This window comes from Hylobates moloch, unplaced genomic scaffold, assembly GCF_009828535.3.
Source record: "Hylobates moloch isolate HMO894 unplaced genomic scaffold, HMol_V3 SCAFFOLD_3, whole genome shotgun sequence".
Taxonomy (NCBI): Eukaryota; Metazoa; Chordata; class Mammalia; order Primates; family Hylobatidae; genus Hylobates; species Hylobates moloch.
Genome location: NW_026652278.1, coordinates 42,909,145 through 42,932,728, shown reverse-complemented (window position 1 = coordinate 42,932,728; position 23,584 = coordinate 42,909,145). Strand labels below are relative to the sequence as shown.

At 37.9% G+C, this 23,584-nt stretch overlaps 1 protein-coding gene across 3 annotated transcripts in view; it reads right to left on the bottom strand.

Moving 5' to 3' along the window:
• Positions 1-3,276: 3,276 nt before the first annotated feature.
• Positions 3,277-23,584, bottom strand: part of HTR7 (5-hydroxytryptamine receptor 7) — a 113,835-nt gene continuing 93,527 nt past the window's right edge. Inside the window, exons 2-4 of one of the 3 annotated variants that reach the window (XM_058435775.1) lie at positions 11,256-12,011; positions 6,302-6,399; positions 3,418-4,979 (exon numbers count right to left, since the gene is read on the bottom strand). In XM_058435775.1, the coding sequence (XP_058291758.1) occupies positions 4,894-4,979; positions 6,302-6,399; positions 11,256-12,011 (940 nt within the window). In that variant the 3' untranslated portion in view covers positions 3,418-4,893. Of the gene's footprint in view, positions 4,980-6,301; positions 6,400-11,250; positions 12,012-23,584 lie in introns of all 3 variants that reach the window. The other 2 variants (XM_032170184.2, XM_032170193.2) reach the window with 2 other exon arrangements.

The window sequence follows — 23,584 nt, the reverse complement described above, 5'->3', positions numbered from 1 at the left end:
AGCATTCAGATCAGCAGTATGGATACAAGTTAATTGTAGATAACTAAAGAGGAAAAACATAAGAAGAAAAAGTTTCAGTTGTTCGCAGGCTCTGCTTCCTGACTGTTTCAGAGCACATACTGAAGCAGGCAGCTTCTCTGCGTCAGTACTCCAGGTGTAGTTCTCAGGCACAAGGGGTTCCTTGCGGGTCTTCACCCTTCCTGTCAGGATGCTCTCCCTATACTGCAGTCATCACAGTGAGCCTTGCAACTTAGCGTCATGCACATGAAACGATCATGCTACAGTAATTTCTTATCTAGGTAACTGCTAGGTTTTCCCTACTTGAGTAACTGCTCACTTTCAGTGAATAATGGTCAGTTTTTGTTGTTTTTTCTTCGTTTATTTGTTCTGAATATATTTATTGAAATGTAGTTTTATGTCTTTTAAATCTTTTGTATGTTTTTGCACTTCATTTTTTTTGCCTCAACATACTTCAACAAGATATTTTGCCTCAGTGCATTTTTCTTATAACTCATTTTTATTAATACCTATGTAACAGATTTTAAAAATTATTTCTTCACCAAATATTGTGTAGAGCAAAGCACTGCTACATACCATACTCCTTTAAACGAATTCAGACAAAACACAGCTCTAGTGTTTTAGTATTTTCTCACCTGCAAAAGAGTAGAGAGTTGTATTAGATCATCCATAAGATTCTCCAGCTCTGTGATTGTCTGTGGATATGGTTATAGCTCATTTTTCCTACAACTGGATCATGTATTTTGTGAATTATGCATAACAAACTTTTATATGTACAGCTGACTTTCTGCTGCCTCTCATCATAGCTTTGAACCACTTCTCCTACTGTGAGATTATGTGGGTTTAAAGAATAAAGAGCATTTTAATAATAGCCCAATCAAAATGTAATTAGGAAAAGGTTATTTGGTACCAAAAATATTACATAATACCACATCAAAGATAAATTCCAGATATTTCTTATCATCTGCTATTTTAGATTACCATTTTCCCCCTCCACTAGTACAGGTATAATTCTTTCATCTTGGCTTTTTTAATGTAACAAAGACTAAACAGAACTGTTAGCTGCAAATCTACTTCTGATACTTGCCACCCTCTCTCACTTTCTGTTTCATATCAGCCACAATAAATTTTCTTTTACATTTTTATTGATGATCACATCATATCTCTGTTAACATGTACTGCATAAGCAGGTTTTCTTTAAAAAAAAAATGTATTTAACCCAGCAGCAACTTAAAAAACAAAGTATTTTAAATTAAGACATTATATTCCTTTTTCAGAGAACATGTAGACAAAACAAGTCTAAAGGGTGATCCAATTAAATAAATTTCTGTCTCTGGGGGCTAGGACCTCTGAGTTGGTTCTCAAAGTCTGCATGTTTCACATTCAGTACCTAACAAGATATTCCTCATTGTAAGCTTAAAGTAAGCAATGACATCACAATATGCATTACTCTGAGTTGTTTTCAAAACGTGCTGACCCTCTGAAAGTTTCCAAATGGCTTCTTTGTGTGCTGTTACAGACCATCTGGCTAGCTGTAGATAAACAAGTCTCAACATATGGGCCATAGCACATACATGGCTCTGCTCCACTAGTGCAGAAAATTAAGAAAAGGATGCTCTCATGATATGAGTAGCTAACTCATGCAAGAGAAGCAGGACCATGTAGTGGAGGGCCTGACCTAAGGGGCACACAGAATAGCTTAATTCCAGTTCCTTCTCTTCCACTCAAACTGGGCATGTCGCTGGATCATGGCAAGTCTTCTTTGTTTCCTCATATAAACATTTTCAAAAAGTGCCACTGAATTCTTGCCTCTCTCTCCTTCCGTCCCTCCTTCTCATTAAAACATACCCATTATGGACCTACCATATATGTGTTCCCAGCATGGTGCTAGGTAATGGGCACATTGTTGAGAAAAACAGACATGGTCCCTAACCTTCAAGATTTACTGGACAATAATGAAGGCATACGTCAAATAAATGACATCAGGAAGAATATCACAAACCAAGAGGGAAAGCATGTGTGAAGGTCCTGAGATCAGAAGGAGCATGAACAATTTTTCAAGACTCCAATATTTGGAAACATTTATAGCCATTAAATTGAAAACTAAATTGACAATGAAAATGCTGAAAGGGAAATTCCCACTATCTCCAGATGGTAATTCAATTATCATATTAGCATCAACTATTTGAAAAAATTGCCTGCATTTTCCATTCATATTTTTGACCCACTGCCTGCAATCAATGAACCTAATAAAATTACATAAAAATATGATCATCAAATACACACACAAGCATATCAAGCCCATGACAACATAATCAGTGCTTTCAGTTATGAAACAGTTGCTAGAAAACCTAGGAACTCTGAGTATCTCCTGTTTAATATTTACAGAATAAAACTAAATGCTAAGGCAACAGTGATTCAGTTATCTCTTACAAGTAAGTGCTTTACTTCTCAAGCACGGTTTCCCAGTACTCAGCCTTGCCAGAAAATGACAGCTGATACCCTAGAGTGAGAAGAGGAATAGTCCTTCTTGCTTGAACAGTCATTATATATAAAATGTTCATTTCAATGATTTTCCCAATTCTTAGTTAAAACAAAAGCTGTGTCTTTGGCACAAATTATATCATATGTGAAACTGTATTAATGATTTATTTTTCTCATCCCCTTTCCATTTCTACCTTTTCCTTTCATTTGCTGCCATATATTTAAAGTACAGTATACACATGAAGCTCAGCCTCTATAGCCAGAATGAAGCAGAGAGGTCAATAGTCGGGCATTCAAGTCAGGCAGGATAAGAAGCCAATATGAATCATGAAGGTCTTATTAAAAAATTAAACAACACATTTGAAAACCTGAATCAATCCAACTAACCATAGTGCCCTGTCTTACACTACAGGAAAGAAAAAGTCACTCCCTAAAACCTGTTATAGCACCTACTATACTATATTGTGACAAACCGGACATGTTTGCCTTCTACCTGATGGCAAACTCTGAAAAGCAAGGACTGTGCCATACCCATCTTTGTCCCTTTGATGCCAGCAATGCTGAATGCGCCAGGAGCCCAAACGATGCTCATTAATCAGATCAAGTAATGAACATTGTTTTATAAAAATAAAGTCACTAAGTGAATGAATCCCCAGTGAAATGTAATTGAAACCAGAGCTGTCTTAGCTACCTGTTAGGATTTCAGCAAACATGTAAAATGTCTGCCCTTCAGCCATTCTACAGACAGCAACATGTATGACATAAGACCTTTAATTAAAAATTTTTACTTACATTGCTTTATTTCAGCTACAAATAAAGTTTATTTGATGTAATGTAATAAAACATTTTCAAGTTTAACAATATGTATCTGACCATAAATAATCATTTAAATTATGAATATAATATATACGGTCACTTTAGCAAATTTGCGGTTCAGGAATTTGTACAAGCTTTGCCTGAAAGGACAGTGCCCTCCTCCCCTTTCAGGAAAGGCAGCTTTTCCCCATGTCTGGTAAGAAGCAATGTCAATGGGAGTTAGAAGAAGTCCATAATCCACGTCGGAATTCCACTTTATCCTGTGAGAGGACAGCTTGCTTTATTGTAGGAAAATAATATTCTCTTTCAGTTCACTCTTATCAAATAAAGAATTGCATTCATTTTTCCCCTTGTAGGTACAGGCACTCTTCTATTCTCATCTACTGTCTTTCTGTCTCCTTAGATCTTAATTACTACATAGTGCCATTAAAAAATATATATCTGCAAAGAGACCTTTTGTTTCCTTCCCTGCCCTTCATGTCTACCATCTTTTCATGGGTAGGGGTGGGAATCAGAGGACAGAATTGCGTAGGCACACATTTGATTTAAGATACATAGAACACAAAAACAAATTCTCTAGAAGGAACAGACTGGTGTTCTGAAGCAGGTCCCAAGAGTGGTCCAGGTGACCTCGCTTCACACAATTTGGTTTAATACAATGCAGCTCAACAAGAATGAACATGTTCATGCCCCATCTCCAGAAGCATCACATTTCATGGAAAACCCATCATTCCCACACTTCTTCCACATAACATGCAGTTATGGGCCAGCCCATGGGTGGGCCCACTGCAGACTTGTAGAAAATGAGAGTCAAAAACATGCCAATAATCATGTTAATTACAATGCAGTTGGCTACCACTTGAGCTTCACTGCGATAAAAATCCTCACAGAAGGCATCCCCCTCCCCTCTCAAGATCCTTCAGAGCACAAGAAAAAGCTTTGCTCAAGTTGTACGCTTCTCTCCATCCTGAGACCTGCTCCTGAGTTATACCATAATAAGTGAGTTAACAAAGAAAAGTACATTGGTGGGGAAATCACAGAGACCCTGCAGAAAAGCCAAACTATTTGACAGAAGCTTGAAACAAACACTGCTCTGGGAAATCATTTGTATTAGCTGATGACTGGATTCTGTTTTCTAACATGGACATGCAACATATTCAACACTACGCTCACTGCAGTTTGCTTGGAAAAGCCTTCTGTCATACAACAAAATACATTCTGTCTCATGAATCATTCCTGCATATTCACCACAATGCCTAGACTCAGAAGCATGGGAAGTGTGCATTGGAACTTTCTCCCACTTGCATGGATTTGGACATATGCAAAGCACCAGAAACTGCTTCCTTTCTGGAACTCAGTTCTGTCGGTGTGCTTACTGCTGAGATGATCTGCTATCTTAAACTGAGAACACACAATAGCGCTGATCCACAGAAAAAAGGAGAAGTCACCATCTCCCTCGTAAGATAGTGTGTACAACAGATCACCCTGCTTGTCACGTTTTAGACATCCCAAGAAAGGACAGAAGCTGCATTCCATTCTGCAGTCTCAGCAAATGACTTCCTTCTGTTTCCACCTCTATTTTGCCGTGTTTATTTCATCTCCATTGTTCTGCTTTCGATCATGAATCATGACCTTTTTTTCTACAGTAGTCAGCATTTTGTCTAAAAAAAAGAGAGAGAGAAATAGAAAATAATTTAGCAGAACTGTAAATGTGAGTTTTCATTTTGTGGTGGGTGGACTTAATTTTTACAGCAGTCAGTACTTTGAATCATTTGTGGCTTCTAAGGGATTATGAGTATCCTTCAAGGGAAAGAAAAAGTGTTGTGACTCTTTTCATAAATTTCATAACTTCCACAAGTTGCCAAGGCTTTAATATATTTGCAAATCAGCCCCAAATAACCCATTTAGAAATTCACCTTTTTAATACAGCTATAGCCAAAAATGACTTTGCTCTCAAAAATCCTTGCAAAATACTATTGCACCTGCCCTACTTGAAAAGAATAATGACTAAATAATGATTACCAATGAGACGTGTTCTCTCCCTCAAATCTAGGAAGATGTGTTATTGTAAGGTATGTGTGCAGGGACCAAGAAACTTCACTTCTTTCCCTCGTTCCTAGATGCACAGAAGTGGCATTAGTGATAGAGAAGTGTCAGCCAAGGGCTGAGAAAAAGTCCCTTTCTCCTGGTATAAAGCCACTCCCCTAACTCTGCACCTCCACAGGTCTCAACTTACCACACTACATCATGTGCCTAAGAGCTAGGTCTATGAGGACCCAGAGACTGGGACTGTGCCCCTAATCTCCATCTACCCACCCCATCTAAAGCACCCCCTACCCTGCCATTTGGCTGTCTTGCCTGCAGTGCTGCTCTTCCTTCTTTGAGGTCCCCCTCTCAGCCCAGCCCTTCAGATGGGTGATCAATAGATGGATTTTGCCGGAGACATGGTTTCTAGCTTTTCCCCTCAGCCTCACACAATAACACCTGAGGACAAGTACTGCACTTCAGCCCAGACTCAGCACTCTAGGCTCCAGGTATCTGAAGACGGGACTGGCAACCATCTGTGCTCCACAGACACGTTCCTAGCCCAGGGCCACTGTCTCTTCCCAGCACAGGAGAGACCACACTTTCTCCAGCTCAGCACTGCTCTGCTCACATAGTTCATGTTCTGAATTCCTCCAGACCACAGCACTATCTCCAAAGTCTCCCTTTCCTTGCTACCCACCTGCTAACCAATTGTGATGGTCTGGAGATTGTAGCACCCACACAGACACCCGTGGCCTCTTTCCTGGTCTCAACAGCACCCTCCTTGTGCAGGCCCTCCTGCAATTTATGGCAATTCAAAGCAAATCCATAAGTAAATCAAATTTAAAAAGAAAAAAAGAATCCTTGATTATATTTCATTATAACATTTGGTTTTATATTACCAATCTGTGAATACTTGGGAAAAGGATTAAAATTGATAGCAGTAAATTAAAATTACCAGTGCAAAAGTATTCACAGCTCTTCCTCCATCTATTCACTTCATTACCCCAGGGAAAATTTTCGAGTGCCTGATGAACTCCTGAGGTTCTGGTTATGCTGATCAAGAAAATGGGGGAAAATGGGTAAATATTTGGGAGCAGGAACTGTCTCATACGTTTATACAGGAAAGAAAGAAACTATTATGTAGGAGAATACGTAGAGCCAAGAAGGCAGAGCAAGGCGAAAAGGTAAGAGAGACTAGAAGCCCAGAAGCTAGATGGGAGGAAAAGAGCTGGAGAAAGCCCAGAGTCTGGAGGAGCCCAGAATCTGCAGGGTGGCCACAAGATGAGTGAGAGCTAGAGAGAGGCAGGGGGAGCAAAGGGTTCTGATTACAAGTCTCCTACTAGCCACCACCATCTCTGCAGCCACCCCAGCACACAAGATTAAAAGCTTCCAGAGACTGCAACTGTCACTTACTCATCTTTCTACCCTACCATGCCTGGTTCCATGCTTTGTACATAGCAGACCCTCAAATGTTTCTGGGAAAAACAAGCCAATGAAGAGACTCCTTACATCCATTTTCTAACTTCTGAGTTATCCACACAGTGCTACTGCATCAGTCTTGACCATTTTGATGACTCCATTCCCCTACCTGCAGATTCACTGATGGCTTACTATTACAGAGTGTCCCAAATTTAGCATTAAGGACTAGGTACTTCTTTGTTGGGGGGTGGGCAGGGGGTTGCTGGCCTGTATACTGTAAAATCCTTAAGAGCAGCCCTGGCCTCTACCCAGTAGATGCCAGTAGTGTCCCACCCAGACTTGTGACAACCAAAAATGCCTCCAGAAATTGCCAAATGTCTCCAGAGAGTTGCGATGGGAGGCAAAATTACTCCTGATTAAGAACCATTTGTCAATACTAAAAGTCCAAATTCTTGGAGCTAGTATAGAAGATTCTTTATAATTTCATCTCGATCTACTCTTCTGCTTTGATCTCTAACAGTTCCTGCACCCAAATGCTTAGCTTCAGCCAGATGGTCCTTTGCATAAGCTCCCACATTGGTGCCTTTACAAAAAAAAGTCCTCTTCACCTAGAATACCATTTCTGCTCTCCTTTCACTATAAATGCTTTGACCAACTTCATAGACATGCTTGAGTTCATATCCTTCAGGAAGTCTTCTCTGATCAGGGTTAGTGTAAGCTCTGAGTTATTTTCCTTTCCTTTGAATCCTACAGTTTTTCCTGTCTCCTCCTTTCCTTATTACAGAAAGGTTGCATGTGCATATGTCTTAGCCTAGCCAGGCTGCTATAACAAAATCCCATAAACTGGTAGCTTATAAACAACAGAAATTTATTTCTTACAGTTCGAGAGGCTGAGAAATCCAAGATTAAGCCACCAGTAGATCCCATGTCTGGTGAGGGCTCGCTGTCTGCTTCATAGATGGTAACTTCTAACTGCTTCCTCACATGGTAGAAGGTGTGAACAAGCTCCCTCAGGCCTCTTTTATAAGGGCAATAATCCCATCCATGAGGGCCCTGCCCTCATGACCTAATTACCTTCTAAAGAATCCACACTTTCATAGTATTGCATTGGGAATTTGGTTTCAAAATATGAATTTTGCAGGAGACACAAACATTCAGGCCATAGCAACATATGTCTGTTTGTGTAAGGTATATCCAACAAAATTATCTGCATAAGGACATGAAAGATATCATCTGTTTTCTGTATCTTCCTCAATGCATGGTCGCCATATTAGAAATTTCCTAAAGTTGATGGATATTTTTAGGCTAATCATCGTTAATGAAGTGGATATTCTGTAATTATAAATTCAAACTGAGAGAAATGCAAAGAAGATACAGCAGACTATGGCCTGTGAGCCAAATACAACTAGCAGCCCCTTTTTGTAAATAAAGTTTTATTGGTACACAGGCTTATCCGTTTACTTATGTCAGTGACAAATTACTCATCAGTGAGATGAGTAGTTTCAATAGAGACCATATGGCTAGCAAAGCTTAAAATATTTACCACTTGGCCCTTCACAGTTAAAGTTTGCTGACCTCTGTCTTAAGCTTACAGGAAAACAACACCCAAGCCTCCAGACTAGCTAAAGATACAAAGGCAAGTATCTTTAGACTTTATGTTAGCTGATTTATTTTTATAAAAGGCACAGTAGCATAGAAGTCAAAAGCACTTTTGAACACAGATGTCCTGGGCTCAAATCCAGCTCTATCACTCTCTGTATGACTGTGGGAGAAATCATTTGACTTCTCCAAGCCCTTGTTTTGTTATTTTCAGAATGGAAATGAAGAAAACTAACTTATCATAAACTTTTGAGGATTAATTGATCAAATTCACATAAAGTGCTCAGCAAAGTGCCTGAGAGTGAATCCTCAGCAAACGCATGTTATTATTTTAAACTGGAAAAACTTTTTGTGTTACATTTTAAAGATGACCATTTTATGATCTGAATTATCTACGAATTATTAACTAAAATAATCAATAAAATTATTCTCAAGTTTTTTGACCCTATGGATGCACGCAAATATAGCAGTGTTTCCTTGCTCATGACTTTATCTGTTCTTTCCTACTTTATACACTGGCTGCTTAACTGCATCCCCTGCCACCCATCTTTCCCTTGTCTGCCCTCCTCACTATTGCCAGAGAGACCTTCCCATGGTACTGCTGAGAACTAAAACCAACACGCTTTCTTTTTCCTGTGCTAAAAAATGCTGGAGCCAGGCAAAATAACCTAGCTATTTGTTCTAGGAAATAGTCACTTTCAGAAGACTATATGCCAACAAAAATAGCCTACTTATCAAGACTAGTTTGCTCATTAACACTCACTTCACAGCCCTCATCTAGCTGTACTTACCAGTCTAGAGCTATTATGTCATAAACTCTGCCTAATCCTCACCAGTTCCCCACCTTCAAATCACCCAGCCCAAGCTCCAAAACTCTATCAATATCCTTGCCTTATTTCCTTCATCTGAGAAACTACTAAGACTGTCTAGGAGCGGATACCACTCGTAGTGCAGTAAGTCTAACAAACTTTACTCACTTAGAGTAACAAGTCATTCTCATTGTCTTCTTAGAGAGCTTATGGCTAGTCTCCAGCTCAAAAATATTCTGAGACTCTTCACTGCCTATATACTGAAGTCACTCGACAAGTATTATTGCATAACATTCAATACAAGCATCGGGGTGATTCATATCACACCTACCACTTAGGAACTGTGTGAACATAGGTCAGTTACTTTATGTTCCTGAGCCTTAAGTTGTTCTTCTGAAAAGTGGGGATGCTAGAAGCACCTATTTTGCAGGTAGCATGCTGCGTAGCATGTAGCGGGTGTTCAATAATGGTTAGCAGTTATTACTTTTATTTATCATCTATTATGTGTCAAGCACTGTACTAGATTCTGCAGAAAGAAATCTGATTAAGACATTGTTCCTTCTCTGAAGGAATTCAGAATCTGGTGGGAAAATCCTAATGGTCAACGAACTCTTATAGGCATAGTAAGATCTCTGGGTTTGCTCATAGTACATGTTCTAGAACTTAAAATTACATTATTTTTTAATGCTACTTTTTATATTGTGAACAATCTCGTGTACAAAAGAGTATATAGAAGTAAAATAGAAGTAAACATGAATGCCTGTGAAGCTACACTCAGCTTAAGAATTAGCATAGCTGTAGTATTCCAACTTTCAGTTGTAAGATAAAGGCAGTCCAGTAAAAGAAAAATGAGTAGCACCCGGATTCAGATGATGTGGAATCTCGACTTAGTTGTGACACTAGCTAAGTGTGAGACATCTCACTTTTCAACTCCCAGTTAGCTCTTCTGTTGAAAGACAGGGGTGGACAAGATGACCAGGAAGGTCCCTCTCTGCTAGAGTGGTCCCTGGTTCTCTAGTCCACTCCTTCCTGCCAGGCTCAGTGAAGAAGGACACCTCCAACATTAATCTGCTCATTCTCTCACCAGAACCTTCCAATTTTTCATTCCAAGTTTATTTTTCCCCTGACTCTCAAACGTGAAGAAATCTCCTCTACCTCACATTTAAAACAAAGTCTTCATCTGACATGTTGACAACTCTAATTAGTATACTATCTCTTTCCTTCTTTACAATGCCAAATTTTTAACACTTCTGAAATTTCCATTTCTCTATCACCATCAGATCCTTTTTCAGATCCCAAGAACCTATTGTAATTGCTTCCTTGAAAGTCACTAAGACCTCTTAGACCAATTCTTGGTTCTCACCTGCCAAGATGGGCGGGAACATTTCCTAAAAGCTCCTGTGGCTCTTTTTCTTTTATTTTTTAGAGGCGAGTCTTGCTCTGTCAACCAGGTTGGAGTGCAATGGCATGATCATAGCTCACTGCATAATCCAACCCTTGGGCTCAAGCTAGCCTCCCAAGTGGCTAGGATTACAGAGGCGCTCTTGTAGCTTTTAAGACCTTGCCTCATCCTGGCATCTCCCCACACTAACCACTCTTCTTTTTCCTCGGCTGCCTCCTTTCAGCCCAGGTGAATGTAACTGCATACTAAAAAGATCATTGTGCCTCCTACCTCAAAAGAAGAATTTATCTGTGAAGCATGAGGTCATCAAAAAAGTTTTGCTGGACAGAAGAATAATAACAACTAAAATAATAATGTTACACAAATTCAGATGTAAGGATATCATTTGGATATCATTTATGGAGAAAGAAGGGAAAATATCACCTGCCTTGTTGTCAAGCACATCAGTTGCAATTCATCAGCAAATTAGTCTCATCTATCAATCCAACTAAGTACCTATTTTTGGCTTTTGGAATTTTACTGGGTGGAAGACTGGAGTCTATAGTGTTGTCAATTCAAATCTGGTATGTTTAGTAAAAACTAAGCTAGCTACTCGTTCAGGAAGCTTTCTGTGATGTGCTTCAACAAGCTGCATAAAAGGGTTTGGGGGATAAAAGGAAAATAGTGATAAATGACCTTACAGCACAAACTCAGGTCTCTCTGGCCTCTCAGCAAGCTTCAGGGCTTCATGCATGCCTGCAGCCGAGAGCTTCCGGTTGATATTCCGGTACTGGCACTGGAGCAGGCTGCGATAGGTGGTCCTCAGGTCCCGGTTGAAGAAGGCATATATAAAAGGGTTAATGAGAGAGTTTGCATAGCCTAGCCACAGAAATGTCCTCTCCACCCACAGTGGGATGCAGCTGCAGGAAGTGCCACAGATGAAGGGTCTGGCTGTCGAGAGGAGGAAAAATGGCAGCCAGCACACGGTAAAGGCCCCGACGATGATCCCCAGGGTGGTGGCTGCTTTCTGTTCCCGCTTAAAGATGGAGATGTTTTTCCTTTCATGCTTGAGGAGTCTCGAAAGGTTTGCACACTCTTCCACCTCCTTCTGGAGCTTCACTATGCCATTCAGGGCGATGACGCTGTCTGGCTCCACTCGAGGGAAGCCAGGGAACTTGTGTTTGGCAGCACTCTTCCTGGCAGCCTTGTAAATCTGGTAGTACATGAAAAGCATGACGGACATGGGGATATAAAATGCCACTGCGGTAGAGTAAATCGTATAGCCAAAGTCCTGGCTGATCAAGCACACCTTATCATCATTTACATTCTGAGCCCATCCAAAGAGTGGAGGTAAAGTGATGGAGGCGGAGAGAAGCCAGACGGAGAGAATCATCTTCGCCATGCATTTCCCATTCTGCCTCACAGGGTACGTGAGGGGCCTTGTGATCCCAAGGTACCTAGTGGAGAGATGGAAAGACAACAGATGAACACTGTGATCATAACTGGTCAACTGAGCAAATCCTGCCAGCCAGGGACCGGCGCCAGTCCTCAAAACAGCCCTTCTAGGTAGGCATCATTACTCCCATTTTGCAGAAAGGTAAACTAAGGCTCTGAGATGTTACCTATTTTATTCCAGGTCACACAGAGGCATTGCCGGATTGTAGCCTGAGAGCCCTCTGACTCTAAAGTCAGTCCATGCTTTGTGCATGCCTTATAGTTTTTCACAATGCATGTAGTCAACCAAGTTTTAAAAGCTCCCCCTCCCCGTGACCACAGACACCAAAATCAACCAGGACAACATATCAACTCTGATGTAGTATGTTGTGACACATTCTCAAAACTTAACCAAGGTCTACCACACTCTGGTATTATACATCCAGTGATCACCCCAGCTGTCTTAATTTAGGCCAGCTTTTAATTCATTTTAGCTTTCCCTTTGCATTACAGTAAAAGCATTTCTTTAAGATCACACAGATTCGTGAGATAATTTGGGAATCCTAGAGTGTTGAAATAGTTAGCAGAAAATTATTATTATTATTATTATTATTATTTTACCCACAGAAAATTCTCACACAACAGCAATGTCAGAGGAACAATCTAAGAAATAAAAGCAGCCTGACTTCTCTCTCCAGTTCTTAGGAGAATCACAAAACAAGGGTGCAATTCTGAAAAATGTTAGGGAAATCCAACATTTTCTCTGTGCTTAGTTCTATAGAGGGAATAAATATTACTCCAAGTCTGTGATCAAGGATTTGTAATGCAAACAAGTCTGTGCACACAGAGAAAACATATACAGAAAAGATGTTCTGCCAAATGCTTAATATTTTTCAGCTTTTCAAATCTGTGTTCTCCTCATATTTAATAGTCTTAGATTCTTTTCTGGGAAGCTAGGAGCACTTGAGAAGCAAAGACAGAAAAGAAGCTGGTCATTTTGTTGTTGTTGTTTTTACTTCCTTTATGTGTATAAAAGATACATTCTTGAAACATAAAAAGGAAAGATACAGAGAGTCCCTAACTTACCAACAGGTTATTTTCTGAAAGTTAGTCAGTTAGTAGGTTAGAACTTAAAAAACAATTTCTGCTAGAAATATCCTTTAATACTTAAATTATCCCACGGAAGTCCAAAATCATACTTTCACAATGAAAATCAGCATCACTATAACACTTACAGGAAGACAACATTGAAATACAGTAAAAAATAACGAGCCAGATGTTCTTACTCCTCTAGAATTCTTTCCTTCAACAAGTAATAATGGAGCTCATTTTACTGGACAGGCTCTGTTCCAGGTGTTGGGGATATGGCAGTGAGTAGAAGAGACGAAAATCCTGCATGCAAGCAAATGGAGAAATCATGTCGGATAAAGGGGAAAACCTGAGGCCATGGTAATGTTGAAGGGGACCTCTGATCCCTTCCAAGGACTCAGGTGTTCATGACACTGGTTCTTCATTTGCCAACTTCTGCCTTCCCTTTTCCTTAATAAAGCTGACCTACAAGCACTACCCTTAGATTTATCAGCTGTAGTTAGGATTATGATGTGGCTCCCAAACAGAATGAGGGAAGAGAAAGAGGGAAGCTTTCCTGAGAATGCAAGAATAAGAGCTAAGAAAAAGGTGGGCAGTGTGGGGGAAAGTTAACTCAGAAGAAGAGAGAGAGGGAAGGAGTAAGGAAGAGGGAAAAGGGAGGAGGGAGGGAAAAGAAAAATCTGGTCCTTGTTCTCAACCAGCTCCTGTGAATGTGGCCTTTTGGGCACCTTCCTTATTTCCCCAGCAGCCTTTCCCAGATGTGGACTTTGATTTCTCGTCTCTCTTTGTCTATAGCCCCAGCATAAACTGCCTGCTCTCAAGCCTGAATGCAGCATCCAAGACATGAGCCCAGGATGGTGCCTCAGGTTCACCAAGGAGTGAAGTGCAGCAGGTAGAGGTTACTTTACACAATTCCCCAGGAGGCCACCAGATGGCATTGTCAGACCATTTTACACCTACTTACTGGACTTGGGGGTGTGTCAATAGGGTAGATGGTTGAAGTAACAGGTATTATGTTGAAAAAATTACTCACAAAAAAAGAAGTTATATTTTATTTTTGGAGTATTTAAAACATTAGCAAGCCTGGAATTCACAACCTAGTAAACTCCTATTTTGAGGAAATCTGTTTTCTCTCCCATTTCTTCACACTTTCCTTACTAGATCTATGCCTTCCCACTTAAGTAACAATCCCATCTTTTTCCTGGCTAAGTAAATGATACAGAATTCACAAAGATTAATCCTGAGAGATTAATAGAGTACAAAGAACATTTCAGAATATTAGATAATCTCATTTAAATGGTATGTTTATTCATTCTAGTACACTTAGGCTGACACATTATGTTTCAATCATGGTGTTTAGTCCATATTCAGTCTTCCCTGGATTTACAAATTATATTTCATAAACTCTGTTGTAGTTTAGGCACCATTCTCTAATGATTTCAAGAAATCCTACAATAAGGTAGCTATATTTACTTCTTAGGCTCCTCACTTCCACCTGGTGAGACATTATAAGGCTAAAATCAACTTCTAGAAAAAAAATGAGTGTTCACTAAAGTGTCTGGATATATAATAAATAAACAAAAGTTAATATGTTATAACCATTAACAATCAGAAAACAGTGTGGAGATGATGCAATTAACAACAACTAAAAACATCTGGGAAAAGGGCTTTTTTAAAATAATACCTAGGGCCTATATGAAGAAAATACAAAATGCTACTGAGGTACATTTTTTAAAATACTTAAATCCATGGGGGAAAAAAACTTGTTTTTTCAATAAGAAAATCTAGTATTATAAAAGTACCTATTTCCCCTCAATCTATAAATACCTTATAACCCCAAATGAATAAACTGGCATGGCTTTTGTTAATGATTTTAAAGCTCACCAAGTCAACATGCAAAAATGTACAGATAATCTAAAAAAGAATAATGAAGGGATACTTATCCTATTAAAAAATATATATAAAGCCACAGAAATAAAAGCCCCAAAATAATTATTCAAAAAGATATCAATAAAACCGGATAGGTTCAAATTGATTCAAATATATAAGGGAATTCAATATAAAAAGAGTCACTTTAAATCACTAGTAAAAAATTGGATATTCATGAAGTCTCACAACTGGCCAGCAATTGAGGTAACAGTATTACTGGCTTCTTATCTTTTGATTAAATATAAATCCCAGATGGATCAAAGATTATCATGTAAAAAAATTAAACCCTAAGACTATGAGAAAATATTGGCAAGTATTTCCACAATCCTGAGATGACAAAGGCCATTCTTAACTATAATACAAAAGCTTGAAAGCATAAAATGAAACATCCATAAATGTTTGTAACAAACAAAATAAATAACATTTATAAGCAACATTTAGTTTAATTCAAAAATCATTCTGTGAAGAGTTAAAAGTCAAATCATAAACTAGAAATCTAAATGGCAATATCACAATATTCACAGATTTCCTACAGGTCAATACAAAACACAACCATCCCATAGTAAGAACTTCAGAGTTTGTAAAAGAAAAACAAAAAGCCAACCATCCCAATAAAAATATTTAAGCAATTGATCAAAGAAGAAAAACTGATGGCCAAATCTGGGCGCAGTGGCTCATGCCTATAATCCCAGCACTTTGGGAGGCCAAGGTGGAAGGATCACTTGAGGTCAGGAGTTGGAGACAAGCCTGAGCAACATAGCAAGACCCCATCTCTATTTTAAAGAGAGAGAGAGAGAGAGACACTAATGACCAATAAGCACCTTAAAATATGTAGAACTTCATTAATAATCAAAAAGATGCAAATTTTAAAATCACACATTTTTATCATTTGCCAATATCTAAGAAACACAAAATCCAATATTAGAAAACTGTGAAAAAGCAATCATTCTATTACTTTGCTATTGGGAGTGTCAACTGGAATAATTCTGGAAGACAGTTTGGCAATTATCAGACACCTAGGATTTTATCTTAAGATAATTGTACAAATGCAAAATGACTAATGTGCAGAGATGTTACTAAACACATAATAGAGGAAAAAGAATGCAATCTAAGTATTATCAATAGGAGATTAGATATGGCATATATATACTGTAATATAATATGTATAATGCAACCATTAAAAATGATGATGTACGTCTGTATTTACTAACACAGAAACAACAGAAGAGTGGATTAAAAACACATAGATCTTAAAGATAAGTAATAGAATATCGTATAACATATATTATTAACCTTTATAAAACTGGGTGTACGCTTGTGTGAGCATGTCTGTGTATGCTCAGATGTCTACAAGAATATCAACTAAAATATCAATAGTAGTTTTAGCTGAGATGAAGAAATTTTAATGATTTTAAATTTTCTCTGTTTTTCTATGCTTGATATTTTTGTAGTGAGCATATAGAAAAAACACTATTTTGAGAATGAAATAAAAGATTTAAGAGGATTCTGAGATTCCTAAATTACTAAATGATTCTGGCAATAGAAACAATCTGGTTCATAAAATCTTTAGAAAGCTGATAATTAAATCTTATATTGTTTTATTTGATTAGCTTGTCAAAAGTGCTTTATTATAATACATTCACAAGTTTATAAAAAGAAAAAGAACTCATTGGCATTTAAAATCCCATAATTACTATATAAAGTAATATTGGTATTCAGGAAATGTTTCTCTAAATTATACATTCATTCTTCCAAAACTTGTATAGGATAAATCTTACCTTCAAGGGAGAGAAAGAAAAAAGGAAAAAAAAAAACAGACTGATTTTTAATATTCCTTAATTATGCATGTTTAATATTTAATCACACTAACATTTTATCCTCACTGTTAATTAGAAAGCAGGATGCTTATAAAGCCTTCAAAATTTTACTGTAAAATGCATACAAATGTTAAAGTACAGTAAATCTCAGAGACAAAAGCACCGAAGTATTATATAATTGAGGAATATATGCAACTCACATTAGGAGTGCCATTGAAGTACAGGTTCAGAGAAAAAGAGGATTAGGGAGTTACAATCTGCATAGAGAGGGATCGGAAGTAAATTAACTCTGCTGCCTGTCTTCCGTTCTAACTGTATAGAAATGGTAGATAATGGTTCTTTAATTAAATGGCTTCTTCTGAGTTTCACTGCTATAGAATGATAATTTAGGGAGTAAAAGAAACTGGGTAGAATTATTCTGAAATATGGTGGTTTTTTAGATCCTTCAGCTTAAAAAGGGTTCACACACTTAGAACACCTCCTCCAGGAGATTCCTCCCTTGCAGTTGGCAAAATCCACTAGAATCTCCGGCTGATGTCAGTGGCTGCTGAAACTGCCAGATTATCAGAATCACTCAGAAGCTTTAGAAACATGCAGATTCCCAAGCCACTATTCTCATTCAAGGATTGGAGACCTAGGACTTTGTGTTTAGGATGGACTGTTCTGGGTCTTTATCCCACACACTGCTGTGAAAGCAGCCTTCTCCCATTCAATTACAAGGACTTTATACTTACCACATGAAGGGCTTTACTTTACTGTATATTTCACCTGAATAGTTTGTTTCCAGTTTAGCCTAACAAAGTCATTATGAATCATGTTTCCATTATCTCAGCTATTAGATTTATTTCCCAGTACTGTGCTAAATGAGGTATGTGTGGTCTTTATGTTTTAATCAAGTTGTAGATTTTTCTTGAATGCATAATACACAACAAGGTTTTTTAAAACCTTTTTGACCATAGTTCACAAAAAGAAATATAACATTTTATATAATAAATTGATATGCGTGTATATTTATATTTAGGAAATTAAACAAAAGTTTCACAAATCTATATTTACCATTATTTACTCTCTTCTATTCTATTTCAGACTTTTTAAATGCTGGCCTTAACTCACTAAATTGATTTCATAACCCATTAATGGATCAAGGCCTAAAGTTTGAAAATTACTCACCTTCACCAAACATATGAAAAGGTGTTTAACATCACGAGTCATGAGAAAAATGCAGATTAGCACAATGAAATGTCACTAACAGCCATCAGAGTGGTTAAAATTAATGATGCTGATGATGATAAAAACTATAATGCCAAGTGTTCTGTGAAGATATGAAACAATTGTGATTCTCACACATTACTGGTGGGAGTGTAAACTGATGCAGTAACTTTGGGAAACTATTTTGTAATATCTATTAAAGCTAAATAATACACACTCTATGATCTAGCAATTCCGAGTATATAATGAACATTAACCAAAATACACATACAAAAGTTTATAGCAGCACTGTTGGTAATAGCCCCAAGTGAAACTAACCCACTCTACAAAAGTAAAATTAGTATAACTCTATAATAGTAGAATAAGTACATAAACTGTGGCATATTTATGCAATGGAATTCCATAAAACAATGAGAATGAACCCACTACTGCTTGTCAACATGGATGATTTTCACAAACATAAGGTCGAGCTAAAGAAGCTAAAAAACAAAAAAGAACATACTATTCAAAACCAGGCAAAACTAGCCACTGGTGACAGAAGCCAGAAGAGCAGTTACCTCCGGTGAAGAGGGGGTCCTAAGCAGTGAGGGTGCAGGAGGAAAGCTTGGAGTTCTGAAAATGTTCTTTTTCTTCCTCTGGGTGTGTTACATAGGTATGCTCACCTTGTAGAAAGTAAGTGAGCTATTCAGTTATGATTTGTGCAGTGTTCTGGATGTACGTAAACCAGGTTTTTTTAATACTAAAAGTAAATTTTTAACAATACACTGAACTTATCATTTGCCATTAACCTAAATGCTGACCTGTTCTCTAAAACCAATATTACAGTGGGGTTCCAATACACTTTTAAACCATTTCCATCAGTGTTTCTAAGCTGCACTTATAGTTAGGACCAATAAACAACTACATTCCTTATTCTACCCTCGGCATTGAGGGAGAGAAGTAGATAAAAGAGAGAGGGGGGAAGAAAGCAACAAAATTCAACCAAGTTTGGAAACACAGTAGCAAAGCTTCCTCTTTGAGAAAGGATATTATTATTAAACAAAAAAGAGAGTTTCCCTTAAGAGAGAAAATCAGATTTAATTAAAATAAAACAAATCACTTAATTCTAAAAGTGCCTGTAAAAATTCATATATTATATTTGTTAACTGTTGCTACATAACTAATTACCACACTTTAGTGGCTTAAAACACCACCAAGGAAAACCCTGTTGCAAAAAAAAAGAAAAGAAAAGAAAGAGAAAAAAAAAAGAAAAATACATGTCTATTAAAGGATTTTTTGATAATTATACAAAGTCATGAAAATGAATAGTGTGAGAGATTAGTAATGACCCCTGAATTATAATTGTTAATTACTTCAGTTGTATATGGATTCACAATAAACTAAATTCTCCCAAAGAATTTGGCCTTTTATTCCTCAGAGAAAGGGGGCAGGGGTGGCAGCAAAGAAAGAACCAAAATTTATCAGCAATAATAAAAGAAATGAATGGCATAAAACCTTAGCTAAAAACTTTTTAAAGGTTAGAGTCAGGAAAAGAAAGGAAAATATTCTGTTTTATGATGGTTCTGTGTGGCTTTCAACCCCATCCCATGGGGTTGAAACGGGGTTAGTAAATCCTTAAAATTCCAAATAACACCTTCATACTGGGGAGAAGCAAATCAAGAGGGTGAGAAGACAACCTAAAGAAAAGTACTGAAAAGCCATGAAGAGCAGAAGCTCCACATACCATTTTAGCAGAGTTAAGGGCCAACAGAACTTGTCATCTTTCAGGACACTGAGCTGAACCAGGGGAGTACGCCAACTTCCAGAAGACTGGTAAATCCTGAGCTTAGCGGGGTGTTGTCTGGTCCAGGACATCTAATGAGTATTCGGAGTAAAGAGTAATCCTCCTTAACAAACTTCACTCAGCTGCCGTAGAATCTACTCCCTTCCTTTCCCCACAACCCTACACTTCCAGGCAACTGAAAAGTAGATGTACTAAATACTAGCCTAAAAAGAGAAAAATAGCATATCAAATAAGGCAGAATATCAATGATTATTCAACCACAGTATGTGAGAACAAACATTAGGGTTTAAATAAACAACTCGTGTTAAGAATGAGCAAGATTAAACTGTTACAGCAACTACAGAAACATGCTCCAACAATAACAACAATGAAAGGAAAAAAAAAAAGAGAACACGGCTAAGACTTGAAGAACCAAGTCAAAAGGCAAACAAAACATTCAGAATAGAAGTTGTTTTCCTAAAAGTACTTTTCACTGTAAGAGACCTTAATAAATATATGTGATCACTAAAGTAGAGGCTCAAAGATGTTAAAACAGCAGAATGAGATAAAGAGACTGCTAAGTTAAGAAAATAAATTGAGGCCAGAACATCATCAGGGCAGACCTAATGGATGAATGAGCAGGAGCTGAGAATAGAAACAGACACACCTGGCCAGGTGCAGTGGCTCACGCCTGTAATTCCAGTACTTTGGGAGGCCGAGGTGGGCGGATCACAAGGTTAGGAGTTCGAGACCACCCTGGCCAATATGGTGAAACCCTATCTCTACTAAAAATACAAAAATTAGCCAGGCGTGGTGGCACTGGCCTGTAGTCCCAGCTACTCAGGAGGCAGAGGCAGAAGAATTGCTTGAACCCAGGAGGCGGAGGTTGCAGTGAGCAGAGATCGTGCCACTGCACTCCAGCCTCGGCGACAGAGCAAGGCTCTGTCTCAAAAAAAAGGAAAGAAAAGAAAAGAAACAGACACACCTGAAAAGCAAATCAATGGCATGAAGTAAAAAGGCTTGAGGTAATCATATCAATGAATATGGAAAAAATTATTCAAGCAATTAGAAGGTGATAGGTAAAGAGAACACACAAAGATAAGACATCATAATAACATCTCCTTGAAGAAAAGAAAGAACCTAACAAGTAGGGGGGAAATTGTTTAAGTAAATAGAGCTGCAACATGTAAAAAGTATACAGTGATATAATTTAGGACATTTTCCTTGAATCAATGAAAGAGCTGAAGCTTACCAGCAAAAGGACACATAACATAGCTGGGAAAAAGTGATACAGAATTATTATCCATGATACCTATCCTAGTAAAGTTATTGAACTTCAAGACATGGACAGACCACTGCAGGCATTTGCGAAAGAAAAAAAAAAATCAGAAAATATGCAAGGTAGAAAAAAAATCAGGCTGATTCTCAACAGCATAATTCCATGCCAAAATATAACAGAAAATGTCTAGAAAGATTGAGTGTATAAAATGTGAAATAGTGGCTGGGCGCGGTGGCTCATGCCTGTAATCCCAGCACTTTGGGAGGCCGAGGTGGGCGGATCACCTGAGGTGGGGAGTTGGAGACCAGCCTGACCAACATGGAGAAACCCCGTCTCTACTAAAAATACAAAATTAGTTAGGCATGGTGGCACATGCCTGTAATCCCAGCTACTCGGGAGGCTGAGGCAGGAGAATCGCTTGAACCCGGGAGGTGGAGGTTGCGGTGAGCCGAGATCGTGCCATTGCACTCCAGCCTGGGCAACAAGAGTGAAACTGTCTCAAAAAAAAAAAAAAAAAATGTGAAATAGCATTATGCCTGTTATCTAAGATTATAAAGCTAAGAAGTAGACATTCTCAAACATGAAAGAATTTGAAGAGTAAAGTACCCATAAACCCTATTTTGGGGGAGAAAATAAAATCCATCCAACCAAAAATGAATCAAAATGAGGAATTTAAAACCAGGGAAACAATGGCTATTACTGAACTTGTTTAAATGCAACAGTAACACCTATGGGAATTATATTAGCATAATAGAATGTAAATTTTACTAAGTAAAAATAATATAAGCCACAAGAATCAGGAGCTGGGGGGAAGCAAGGTAGGATACAGTGTTAGAGCACTAATCAATTCAACTTTCAAAGTAGAGATCAACTGATACTGCCTAAAGTTGTAACATTTTAAAATTGTAACATATAGTTTATACAAATCCAACCTCCTGATGGCTTTCATATTTTCCCATAATCTTTACACAATCTTTCCGGAACAGATACCTCTTAAAATTAGTGCTGTACAAAGGAAAGGAAATCAGTATATCAAAGGGACATCTGCCTCCCATGTTTATTGTAGCACTATTCACAATAGCCAAGATATTGAATCAACCTAGGTGTCCAACAACAGATTAATGGATACAGAAAGTGTGGTGTATATACACAATGAAATACTATTCACCTATAAAAAGAGGGAAAACCTGTTGATCACAGAAACACGAATGAAACTGGAGGACATTAAGTGAAATAAGCCAGGTACAGAAAGTTAAACACCACATGTTCTCACTCTAAAATTAGTTGATCTCATAGAAGTAAAAAGTAGGACAGAGGATAACAGAGGCTGGGAAGGGTAGGAGGAAAGAAGGATATACAAAGATTTGTTAAAGGATACAAAATTAAAGCTAGATAAGAGGAACAAGTTCTAGTGTTCTATAGCCCTGTAGGATGACTATAGTCAACAATGCATATATAGTTTCAAACAGCTAGAAGGAGGATATCGAAAATATTCCCAATGCAAAGAAATGATAAATGTTTGAGATTATGGATATGTTAATTACCCTGATCTGATCACTATACATTATATGTACCAAAACATCAATATGGGCTGGATGCACTGGCTCACACTTGTAATCCCAGCAATTTGGGAGGCCAAGGCAAGTGGATCACCTGAGGTCAGGAGTCTGAGATCAACCTGGCCAACATGGTGAAACCCCATCTGTACTAAAAATACAGGAAATTAGCCAGGCGTGTTGGTGGGCATCTGTAATCCCAGCTACTTGGGAGGCTGAGGAGGGAGAATTGCTTGAACCCGGGAAATGGAAGTTGCAGTGAGCCGAGATTGCGCCATTGAACTGCAGCTGCACAACACAGTGAGACGCTGTCTCAAAAAAATAAAATAAAATAAACACGTACCCTATAAATATGTACAATTATAATGTGTCACAAAAATTAAACGAAAAAATAGTAGCTCTGACTGAAAGTTCTACTTCAGTTTGTTTTTCTTGTTTTAAATTCAAGTAAACTTAGTTTTAATATTTTGTTAAAATAACATGTATAGTGTGATATCATTTTTATAATTTTTTTAATCAATCAACTTTCTATCTACCTGTCATTGAGTCAGCTAAACAGCTAGCCAGCCATCCTCCTAAGGGGACATAAGCATAAAGAAACATCTAAAATGATACTTACTACATGTTATTTATTTTATTTTTCTGCCTAAGAGTTTAGATGATTTGTTTTCTTCTTCATATTTTTTATAACTGAATTTTCATAATGAGCACAGTTTTCAAAAAATTAAAGAATTACTCTAAAATACTGCAAAGCTTTATTTTTTCTTTTTGGACTGTTTCTACCTTATCACTTTCTCTTGTTTAATATACATACATATTGTGAAATGATTACCACAGTAAAATTAGTTAACACATCTATTACCTCACATAGCTACCATTTTGTGTGTATATGTGTGTATGTGTGTGTGTGTGTGGGTGTGTGTGGTGAGGTTTACTCTCTTAGCAAATTTCAAGT